Raw genomic sequence first — 12,979 nt, 5'->3', positions numbered from 1 at the left:
TGAAAATTTCATTAGGAAAATTTTATCGATTACATGTTTAATTGATAGAAGGACCAAATTGCATGAAATGCAAAAGTTGAGTTCTAGTAGCTATAAGTATCAAATAGCTATGGAATTCAACATTGGAGGTCCTTGTATGGCAAATAGACCATTAACAAGGGTTAGTAGATAAGTATGATGATTCACCCATGGAAAATTAAATAAAGAAAAGGATAAATTTGGAAAGATGAAAAAATAAAAATGATAAATAATAAAATAAAAGAAAATATCATCATTTATATCATCTTTCCCAAAATTAAATACAAGGAAACCCTAGCTAAGAGTCGAGGACTCAAGAAAGCTTACTTGGATTAATTGGGTAAATAATCTTGTCCTGTTTTTAGTAATTTTTATATTTCTGATATCGTAATAGCTTAATTTAGCTATCTCAGGGATTAATTTGCAAAATTATCAAAGTATTAAAATTTTTCCATGGATGAATATGCATGAATTATGAAATTTATGGCAGAAAATGAAAGGTTGTTGATAGATAAACAGCTTTTGTAAAGTGAATTTTTATGAAATTGTAATTTAGGGACTAAATTGTAAAGATGTAAAATTCTTAGAAAAATTCTAAATTTTATGAAATACGTAGGCTATTTTGTTACATGTAAAAATTGGTTAGGCTTCGAATAAGGATTAATTGCACGAATTTTATTTTCCAAGCCTAGGAACGAAATCGTCATTAATTAAAAGTATAATGGCAAAATGATAATTTTGCCTAAAATGTGAATTGTGTTGAATTGATGTTAAATTCATTTGTATAGATCTAGATAGATCAAAAACAAAGTTAGATCATGGAAATGAAAAAATTTTGGATTTGTAAATTTTGAATACACAAACAATTGTTGAGGTAAGTTCGTGTAACTAAATTGTGTATATTTATATGTTTAAATTACATGTTATGTATGTTTATTGTACACTTTACATGTATGAAAATCGGTCACATATCTGATAGTGCTCGATAAGTATTAAGTACCGATTGAATAAATAAAATTCGATGGATACAAGGTTCTCGAATTGGTTGTGGTCCTTCATATGTTGCGGATACACCATAGCTCGAAAGAACGTCCCGTTATTAGCCCTCTCGAGCTTCCCATTATATGGTTCTTGCGAGCTTCCCATTAATAGCTCTTCAGAGCATCCCGATCAGTTGTGATCCTGCATGTGTTATAGACACACCGCAGCTCTTATGAGTGTCCCGATATATGGCTCTTTGGAGCTTCCCGATTAAAGGCTCTTTGTGAGCTTCCTGATTAATGGCTCTTCGGAGCTTCCCGATATGGCTTGCTTGAACTTCCCGATATATGGCTATCCGGAGCTTCTTGATTAATGGCTCTTCAGAGCTACTCGTTATTGGCTCACATGAGCTTCTTGATTATGGCTCTTTTGAGCTCCCCATTATACAGTCCGAATAAGGTTCCCGTTAATGGCTCTCAAGAGCTTCCTATCATATGGCTCGAGAGAGGGCTTCCTGATTATGTGCTCTAATGAGCACTCCCAAATATGAATTGACGGATTTTAGATTTGTACACTTCATGTGTACTACCCTTGTATCCATCGATATTTTAAATGATTCAACAGGTAAAGTTTTGATATGAGATGAAATGAATTCAAGATGAATTACTATGAGAAATATTTGAAGTACAAAGATATGATATGCACATGTTCACAGTTACTTGAAGTAATAAATACATGTATGTGGAAATTGAATATTAATGAGCTCATTCATGTTTCTTGGTATTTATGTGAATTACATGACTAGCATGCTTGATGAGGATATGTGTTTAGGCAATTGGCCAAATTGGTTTGAACATGTTTAGTTAACTTACCTTAAATGTGAAATAAATGGTAAGATAATCTTCCTGTTATACGAACTTACTAAGCATTAAATGTTTACTTTGTTTTATTTCCTCTGTTTTATAGTAACCCGGAAGTTGGTCGGAGCCATATCATATTATCAATTGCCCTATTTTGATATATTTATTAAATAAACTTTGGTATAATGGCATGTATAGGTTAATTTAGCCATTGATGGCATGTAAATGTTTTGTTGTGATTAGCCATTTGAATGGCTTATGTTTGATACATTTTATATATATATGTATATGGCCTTATCATGTTGATATGTGTTTTGGTATAATTGATTGATGGTTAACTAATAGGTAAATTGTAACATGGCTTGAGTTGGTATAGTTGGTATAGATATGAATATTTATATGTAAGTGATCAAATTGTTAGCATGGATACTTGATTATATAAGATATATGGTATGCATAAGACTTGGTTATGGTTTGACTCAAATGTTTTATATTGGATTAGAAACGTGTTTAAGTGTTAATGTAGGTGGAAAACAAGTTTGGGTGAGAAATAGGGCTTATAAATGGCCTTGTTTTGTCCACACGGGCGTATGTCTGAGCCGTGTGTGACACTTATGGGTATGTGTTTTTGCCATGTGTCCCCTGCATCTTTAAAATTTCAAAACAAAATGCTCAAAATTGATCACACGGCCAGGCACACAGGGGTATGGATTGGCTATGTGACCCCTGCACCTATTTAATGATGTTCACACGGCCTAGCACACGGGCATGTGACTTTGCCGTGTGACCAATTCAAAGAGTTATATAGGTAAGGACACTGGCTGGAACAAGGTCGTGTGTCCCTATTTCGAATACTTACACGGCCTGAGACGCAGACGTGTCACTTGGCCGTGTGAGCCACACGGCCTAACCACAAAGGAGTGTGTACCCTGCACCTAGGAAAAATTTTGAAATTTCGCGAAAAATTCTCTGAATACCTGTTTAGTCCTGACTTGTTTCTAATGTATGTTTTGGGCCTTGAGGGCTCATATAAGGGACTTATGAATAATATCTTACATGAATGTTAAATAATATGAAATGTATGTATTTGATCTGTTTATTCTGGTAATACTTCATAACCCTGTTCTAGTGACGAATACAGGTTAGGGGTGTTACACTTTTTGGCATCAAAGATATAGTTTAGTCGATTCCCAGACTAATGTAGCTATACATGTCATTATATAACTTGTGATAGTGTGATATCTCCTGACCATTTTAAAACATGTTTTTTATATAGTAATGTCATCCAACCAAGCTGAAACCGAAGAAGCTGAGAGCAATGTTGAAGCTCCGGTTCAAAGAGCAGCATCTAGTAGTAGAAGGCTCGTATCTGAGGGTCGAGAAGGAGAGGCTAGAGTAGCCTTCTTCCAAATGATGAACGAGTGGTTTACAAAATATGTAAGAACAAACTCGGCTGTAGAACAACCTCCACCCCTTCCTATCTCTCAACCGGTTCCCGATATGCGATAAGGTACAGAATAATCCTGAAAATGATTAAATTCATAAATATGAGGTAGAAGAATTTCGATCTACAACTAAAAATGATCCTAAAATGGCTGCATGCTAGTTAGAAAATACTATTAGGGTTTTTGACGAATTATCTTGCACACCGTCAGAATGTTTGTAATGTGATTTATCTTCGTTAAAAGATTCAGCTTACCAATGGTGGAATACACTGATTTCTGTTGTACCGAAAGAGGTGGTCGCATGGGAATTTTTCCAAACTGAATTAAAAAAGAAGTATATCAATCAGAGATTCCTAGATCAGAAACAGAAGGAATTTTTAGAGCTTAAAATGGGGCATATGACAGCATCTGAATATGAAAGGGAATTTTTCCGACTGAGTAAGTATGCTAGTGAATGTATCCAGACTAAAATCGTAATGTGTAAGCATTTTGAAGAGTGTCTGAATGAATATATAAAATTACTAGTTGGGATTCTTCAATTAAAAGAATTTGTGGTACTGGTTGACTGAGCACATAAAGCTTAAGAGCTTAGTAAAGAGAAAAGATAGGCTGAGATGAAAGCTAGAACTTAAAATAAAAGATTTACGGGAAAGTTATATCAGTCGATCTCAAAGAAATCAAAGAAAAATTTTGATCATTCTACTACCTCCACGGGGTACTCTGGGAGAGATAGAGGTATTCAACTTTCCAGTTCAAGATCTTAGGCTACATCTGTAGCAAATGCGGGCAGTGTTAGAAATTTCAAACCCAGATGCAAGCACTGTAATAAAATGCATTTTGGTGAGCGTAGAATGAAAAGTGGAGCATGTTTCATATGTGGTTCCTTTAACCATTATCTAAGAGATTGTTCAGAGAAAGTTGAAAGAGATATTGTTCAAACTTCAAAGCCAAGCAATATAGCTACTAGTAATGTCAGTGGTAGTCAAGGTACGACAAAAAGATTCAACTTTTAAATCTGAAGCACGAGCACTGGCAAGTACATATGCTATTCATGCACGTGAGGATGCTTCTACACCCGACGTTATTACTAGTACTTTTTCTCTTCTTGATAGTGATATAATTGCTTTAATTGATCCTGGTTCAACACATTCATATATTTGCATTAATTTAGTAAATAATACAAATTTTCCTGTTGAGTCCACTGAATTCGAGGTTAAAGTATCAAACCCCCTAGGCCAGTATGTGATAGTAGATAAAATTTGTAAGAATTGTCCGTTAATGATACGGGGTTTCTATTTTCTGACTGATTTGATGTTATTACCATTTGATGAATTTGATGTGATTCTAGGTATGGACTAGTTAACTCAGTATGATGCTGTGGTAAATTGTAAACAGAAGCATATTGTACTAAAATGCCAGAATGGTGAAAGGATCTGTATTGAATCTGATAATTTGAATGGGTTGTCTAATGTGATATCAGCCATGTCAGTACAGAAATATGTCAGAATGGGTTATAATGTTTATCTTGCCTATGTGTTGGACATTAGAATGTTTCAATCCAAGATTAAATTAGTGTCAGTTTTATGTGAATATCCTGATGTGTTTCTAGAGGAGTTACTTGGATTGCCGCAGGTTACAGAAGTGGAACTTTATATAGATCTTGTTCCGGGGACAACACAGATATCTATAGCACCCTACAGAATGGCTCCTACTGAATTAAAAGAGTTAAAAGAACAGTTGCAAGAACTAAATGACAGAGGTTTTGCTCTCACCTTGGGGTGCACCAGTTCTGTTTGTTAAAAAGAAAGATGGATCATTGAGATTGTGTATTGATTACCGACAACTCAACAAATTCACAATTAAGAATAAGTATCCACTACCTTGTATTCATGACTTGTTTGATCAGTTAAAAAATGCCACAATGTTTTCAAATATTGACCTGCGATCTCGCTACTATCAGTTACGAGTGAAAAACTCATATGTACAGAAAATAGCTTTTAGAACCAAATAGAGGCATTATGAATTTCCTGTGATGCCATTTGGCTTGACAAATGCATCTGCAGTGTTAATGGATTTGATGAATAGAATTTCAGACCGTATCTAGATAGATTTGTTATTGTATTTATTGATAATATCTTGGTATATTCTAGAGATGAAAATGAACATGCTTATCATTTGAGAATTGTTCTGCAAACCCTGTGTGAAAAAATGTATGCTAAATTTAGTAAATGTGAATTTTGCCTTCGAAAAGTTGATTTTTTGGGACATATAGTATCTGCTGAAGACATTAGAGTGGACCCGAATAAAATTTCAGCAATTGTATCAAAAGAATGTATCAAAAGTCAGAATTTTTCTAGGATTAGCCAGTTACTATAGGAGGTTTGTAAAAGGATTCTCGATGATAGCTTCGCCGATTTGAATGGACAGATAAATTTGAACAAAACTTTGATCGATTAAAAGACCTATTGATTGTCGCATTAGTTCTGGTTCAGCCTGAACCGGGTAAGGAATTTGTAATTTATAGTGATGCATCATTAAATGGTTTAGGCTATTTTTTGATGCAAGAAGGTAAAGTAATAGCCTATGCTTCTAGGTAGCTTAAACCACATTAAAAGAATTACCTGATACATGATTTAGAATTCGCAGCTATTGTATTTGCACTAAAAATTTAGAGACACTATTTGTTCGGTGAAAAGTGTCATATATTCACCCATCATAAAAGCTTAAAGTATTTGATATCATAAAAAGATTTGAATCTAAGATAGCTCAGGTGGCTTGAATTGTTGAAAGACTATGATCTGGTTATCGATTATCATCTGAGAAAAACAAATGTGGTTGCAGATGCTCTGAATAGAAAGTCTTTGTTTGCCTTGCGAGCAATGAATACTAGATTATCATTGTCTAATGATGGCTCAATCTTAGCTAAGTTAAAAGCTAAGCCGATATTTCTACAGCAGGTCTGCGAAGCTTAGAAAAGTGATAATGAGTTACAAGCTAAAAGGGTTCAGTGCGAATCGACTTCTGATTCAGAATTTCAGATTGGACCCGATGATTACCTGTTACTCAAAGGTAGAGTATGTGTATCGAAGAACTCAGAACTTGTATAGAAAATATTACATGAAGCTCATAATGGTATTATGTTTGTTCATCCGGGGAGTAACAAAATGTATAATGACTTGAAAAGGATGTATTAGTGGCTGGGAATGAAGCATGATATTTCTAAATTTGTATCTAGATGTTTGATATGTCAGCAAGTTAACACTGAACATCAGGTACCTTCGAGCCTATTATAGCCAGTTACGATACAAGAATGGAAATGGGAAAGAGTTACCATGGATTTTGTGTCACGGTTACCCCTATCTCCGAAAAAGAAAGATGTCATTTGGGTAATCGTTGATCATTTGACGAAGTCTGCACACTTTATTCTGGTACATATGGATTTCTCCCTGAACAGATTGGCTGAATTATATGTTTCTAAGATTGTCAAGCTACATGGAGTGCCGGTCTCCATTATTTCTAATAGAAATCCTCGGTTTACATCCCGATTCTGAAACAAGTTGCAAGAAGCTCTGGTTACGCAGTTACATTTTAGTACTGCATTCCATCCTCAAACTGATGGTCAGTCAGAGCGTCTGATTTAGATTCTTAAAGATATGCTTCGGTGCTGTGTATTAGAATTCAAAGGTAATTGGGAAAAATATCTACCATTTGTCAAATTCGCATATAATAACAATTGTCAATCAAGTATAAAGATGCACCGAATAAAGCTCTATACAGTCGTAAACGTAGAACTCCGTTGTATTAGACTGATCTCAGTGAGAAAAAGATACACGGAGTTTATTTGCTTCGCGAAACTGAAGAAAAAGTCAAAGTGATCAGAGATAGTTTGAAAGTAGCTTCTGATCATCAAAAATCCTATGCAGATCTTAAACGAAAAGAAATAGAATTTCAAGTTGGTGACAAGGTATTCCTGAAAGTATCGCATTGGAAGAAATTTCTTTGGTTTGGCAGTAAAGGCAAATTTACTCCACGATTTATTGGGACGTATGAGGTTATGTAAAGAATCGGACCTGTTGCACACCGATTGGTACTACCACCAGAACTTCACAAGATTCATAATGTCTTTCACGTGTCTCTGTTACGATGGTATCAGTTAGACCCTTCACATATTATTTCTCCGACAGAGATTGAGATTTAGCCTGACATGACTTACAGTGAAGAACCGATCATAATTCTGGCACGTGAAACAAAAGAATTGAGAAATAAAAAGGTAGCTTTGGGAAGAAATGAGTCATAAAGTGAAAAGGGTCTTTGGGTTGGTGATTGGAATTCACAAAATGCAAGGGATTTCATAAAGTATACTATTTCCAAGGGAAACAAAGCTGATTCTTACGAATTTGCTAACTAAAATTGTTTTCCCGAAGATCCGCATGGGATTGTTTTCCTTTATATTTTTTGATCGTGCTTTAATCAATTTATCTTGCCAGGAAATCAACTCTCCAGAGCTAGGATAGGCGCCAGGGTTGAGGCTGAACAATATGGAAAAGACGTAATAGTACTTAAGAATATGGTGAAAGAATTACACCCATATCCCAAAACTCAACCAAAGGTTTTAGGTCCTAGTGGCTTTTAGGACGAGAAATGGTTTAATTCCTTCCTAGGAGTTTCGAGACAAGAAGTTGTTGACGGAGTTACGCACCACATCTACAATCTTGGACCTGGTATCCAAATATATCTCAACCTAGTGTTTACCGAATAGCTTTTATATGTTTACTTATTACTAGTAGGGTCTATTTCTTAATTTGATTGATGCATATGCAGGTGATGATCTAAACTTGATTACCAAGATTCAAGATCCTTCGTACTTGAATCAAGTTGCCCAAACCTATAGAGGCGTTTTTAATATTTTCAACAAGTTTAAACCACAGTCGGGAGCTTGGGTTTCTAAATCTGGTGGAGCTCTTAAGGCGGTGTTAAAAATGTGTCTCCAACCTTTGTTGATGGATTTTGGTAATATTTTTCTCCCATTTTCCTCTACCTTTAACCTTTTTTGTGTATAATAATTGAATTTTCCACCTTAAATAGGTATTTTGATCAATTAGGAATGGCTTCAACCTATAATCACAAGGTTTTCTGCTGGCAAACTCTCATAGGTGGAAATTATGCTTTACTTAACGCTACAACATTTATTCCCAATCTAGGTTACTACGGGTCAGTATTTTCACAAAAATAGTGTTAGCCTTATCCTTGCTTATTTCCCTTATAGCCATTGACATTTCATCTTCTTAACTTGTTTCATTTCCAGTGCGCTTCTATGGCACCGACTTATGGGAAGTATTGTACTTGCCGTAACTCAAGAGTCTAACCTGAATTTGCGTGTATATGCTCATTGTGTGAAGAAAAAGGTAAGCTATCTTTGATAAAGCTAACTTTTCATTTTTCAAATTCTTTATTTTTATCAAGTATTATTTGGATAATTTTTTCCTTTTGTAGCTTAGGATTTCTATCATTTTATCAACTTGTCAGAAGATAGCTCGTTCGATGTAACCCTTTCAAGTTACGAACATCATTATCGTAATTTGATGTCCATGGATGCTGCGAATCCTAATTTTGAATTTACGAGTCTCTTAAATAAGGAAGAGTATCATCTGAATGCCTTAGGTGAAAATATACAAGGTCAAATCGTGTTGCTGAATGACATTCGAATGGTTTCGACAGATACATTTGACATTTCGGCGATGGATCCAAAGCTTGTCAATGCTTCTACACCCATCTCAGTTGCAGCTCATTCCATAGTCTACGTAACCATCAAAGACTTTCATGCCCCTGTCTGTGGTTAAACTGCATTATTTCCTTATCCAAAATGTAATACCTTTAAACCTTGTTCGAAGTTTTAGAATGTGTTAAAAGTTTCTAACTTATTTTTCATTTGTTACTACCGTTCTTAGCTATGAACGAATTTGTAAATTTTAGTATTAAGATAACAACTTTAATATTAAAATAAGTCATATGTTAAAAGTTTATCTACAATATTTACATTAAATTAAATTTAATATTAAGATAAGAACTTTCATATTAAATTAATAAAATACTATTGAGATAAGTATTAAATTTAATTTAATATTAAAATATTAAAATAATATTATTTTTGGAATAATTAATCTGGAATCAAATTCTCTAGTAGAGTCCTAGTAGGAGTGTAACTCTTCCACTGCTCAATCACCAACAACCAATCGCCATCGGCCACTGAGACGCTGCCGTTACAGCCATTGGCACTGTCGTGTCCAGTGATGTAGGTGCGACACTCGTACGGCACCCCGAGTTGGTTCGGCTGCTATATGTTTGATTCGGGTCAATGCTGACCCAACCTGTCCGGTCTAGTCATCGGTTGGACCGTCAGCCCAATTTCACATACTGTGTCTGGTTCGACTAGTTTTTGGGTCATGGTCTTGGTTTTGTGCTCCCGGGCCCAATTTACATTATTAAGTCCAACTTTCAAGCTCAATTACCTATTGGGCCAATTTTCTAACTTGAAAATGAACTTTCAAAAATATGAAATTAAGTTTAATTGATTTGATTAATTTAATTTTAATTGATCAAAATTAATTTTTCTAAAAATCACTTAGATTTTCCAAATTAATTTTTCAAGAAAATTCTTTAATCAAATTCTTTAGTTGAACAATTCTTACGACCACCTAATTTAATTCCACATCGAATAAATCGACTCAATTAAATTATTCCCAAAGTCGTAGGTTTTTCTTCTAATTCAAATGCAATTCGATCTAGCTTTTGTTGAGCTAAAGAGGGACCAATCGAACATATACAATTAGGCTCTAGTGATTGCAATTATGTTTAGAAACATCGTTCCAATAATTTGCAATTACTTAATCATGCAGTCAGTCCACAAGAAGTACCATGATTGAAAACTCTTTATTGTATATTCTTTACGACAACAATTCATCCAATTGTTTTGTCCAATGACCCCGTCATGTGTGTGTTACCCTCATATGATATCTTTGATTCCTTTGAGTTAAATGCATTACTTAATACAATCCTATTTTTATCTTAATGTCACCATTGTTTCTTATTAATGATTAATATGAACACTGTCAACAAATGACAGTGATAAATTTCTCATTTGAGAACAAACAACCCGTGGCCATGTTCCATATTTATCAATCCACACAATGCCAATGAGAGGATATCATTAACCCTTTAATTGAAATATGAATTCCATTGTTGCTAATAAAGCCATGCCATACATAAGTCATGTACTCAACATATTGGCTATGGACTCGATCATCTTTAGAGCATAAGCCTCCATTTATATTAAATCACATGAGTTGCATACGCATGGTCAGTGACTAACTTAGGATTTAGGTAAATCATACCATGAACGTCACAAGTGAATTAATTCACAAATGGATTCAGAATTATCATCTTGGTTCCAGCCCAATGTATCATTCTACCAATGAATACGTCTATGTCTCTATTTGTAATAGCTCGTTTTCAGTGAGATCAGAACAGTGGTTTTGGGACCACAAATTCGAGGTTGGAAGAAATTTTATTTTAATATTATTTTATGGTCTACAGTATGATAGAAATATCATATGAAAATTTCGTTAAGAAATTTTACCATTTACATGTCTAGCTTGATAAAAAGGACTAAATTGCATAAAAGGTGAAAATTGAATTCAAGTAGTTAAAAGTATCAAATAGCTATGGAATTCAAAATTGGAGGTCCTTATATAGAAAATAGACCATTTAAAGGAGTTAGTGGATAAGTATGATTATTCATCATTGGAAATTGAAGAAAATATTAAGGTTAATTTTGGAAATTAAATATTTAAAGTAATATTAAATAAAAGAAAAATATATATTTTCATCATCTTTCATAAAAAAAATGGAAACCCTAGCCATGGAAGCTTGAGTTTTAGCAAGCTTATTTTGCTTATTTGGGTAGGTATTCTTGTCCCGTTTTTAATGATTTTTCTGTTTTCAAGATCGTAATAGCTTAATTTAGCTATCTCGGGGATTAATTTATAAAATCGTTAAAGTATTAGGATTTTTCCATGTACGAGTATAGTTGAATTTTAAAGTTTTATGATATAAAATGAAAGGTTGTTGTTAGATAAACAATTTTTGTAAAGAGAATTTTGATAAAATTATCAATTAGGCACTAAATTGAAAACATGAAAAATTTATGGAAAAATTCTGAATTTTGTGAAATACATGGGCTGCTATTGATATGTATGAAAATCATCTAGGCTTGAATAAGGATTAAATTGTATGAATTTCATTTTTCGAGCCTAGGGCCTAAATTGTAATTAATTAAAAGTATAGGGGTAAAATAGTAATTTTTCCAAAGATTTATGTTGGATTAAATTGAATATGAATTATATTAAATTGAGTTACATTCGTTCGTATAAATCCGGATAGACCTAATACTCAGTTAGATTAAGGCAAAGAAAAAGTATCGGACTAGTAGCCTTCGTATCTACAAAAAATTATCGAGGTAAGTTCGTGTAACTAAATTGTATATTTATATGTTTTATGATTGAATGTTGTTGTGTGTGATTTGTACAAATTGTCATGTGTAATTATGATCACATATCCAATAATTCTCGAGTCCCGTTTAAACATTAGAAAATCAAAGGATACAAATGACATGTCATTAGGGTTCCCGATATTGTTGTGATCTTGCATGTGTTGCGGACATACCACAGCTCTCTTGAGCTTCTCGATATTTAGCTCTTATGAGCTTCTCGATATTTTGCTCGTAAGGGCTTCCAGATATACAACTCGTATGAGCTTCCAGATATACAACTCGTATGAGCTTCCTGTTACTCAGCTCACATGAGCTTCCCGTTAAATGGCTCGGAAGAGCTTCCCGTTTACATGCTTGTATAAGCATACAAGTACATGAATTGACAGATTACAGATTTGTACACTTCGTGTTTACTACCCGTGTATCCAACGATATTTTAAATGGTTCAATGGGCAAAGGTCTACCATGAAACAATATGAGTTTGAAATGAACTATTACAGATATATACGCGAAATATATGGAAAGGATATTACAGGATATATTGAAATATGAGATGGATAATACATGTATGTGAATCTTACCTAGTGATTAAGCACATCCATGTTTATTGGTTATGGAAAGTCTTACATGGCTAACATGTTGAGGATATGTGTTTAGGCTTTTGGCCAAATTGGTTTGGTTATATTAGCATGCTTACATTAAATGTGATTAAATGGTAAGTTAACTTCCTTGTTATACGGACTTACTAAGCTTAAATGTTTACTCTGTGTTATTTTCAATATTTTATAGTAATTTGGAAGCTCATTTTGGTTGGAAGCAAGTCAGAGCAACTTCACATTATCCATTAGCCTTTTTGGTATAATTAGTAAATTAATTTTGGTTTTAATGGCATGTATAGGTTAATTTGGCTAATGATGGCATATAAATGTTTGTTGGGACTAGCCATTTCAATGGCTTGTGATGGATAAATTTTGATGTGTATGTAAGTGGCCTTATCATGTTTGATGTGTGTTTGAAATGGTTGAATGATGAAAATCTTATAGGTATATTGATGGTTAGGTTGAATAGGTATATTTGGTAAATTATGCCTATATGTATTTGGTCATGTAGGTGAAATTGGTTATTTG

The 12,979-nt window shown here is 33.9% G+C and overlaps 1 protein-coding gene across 1 annotated transcript; it reads left to right on the top strand.

Moving 5' to 3' along the window:
* The first annotated feature begins 4,134 nt into the window (after positions 1–4,134).
* On the top strand, positions 4,135–9,144 carry LOC107889841 (heparanase-like protein 1). Its single transcript, XM_016814390.1, has 5 exons — positions 4,135–4,291; positions 8,126–8,285; positions 8,390–8,515; positions 8,610–8,709; positions 8,803–9,144. The coding sequence occupies exons 1-5, from the start codon at positions 4,135–4,137 to the stop codon at positions 9,142–9,144; spliced, it is 885 nt and encodes a 294-aa protein (XP_016669879.1).
* The last annotated feature ends 3,835 nt before the right edge of the window (positions 9,145–12,979 follow it).

This window comes from Gossypium hirsutum, chromosome A09, assembly GCF_007990345.1.
Source record: "Gossypium hirsutum isolate 1008001.06 chromosome A09, Gossypium_hirsutum_v2.1, whole genome shotgun sequence".
In the NCBI taxonomy this organism is placed as follows: Eukaryota; Viridiplantae; Streptophyta; class Magnoliopsida; order Malvales; family Malvaceae; genus Gossypium; species Gossypium hirsutum.
Note: the sequence above shows the minus strand (reverse complement) of the source record. Positions and strands in the feature narration are given on the sequence as shown.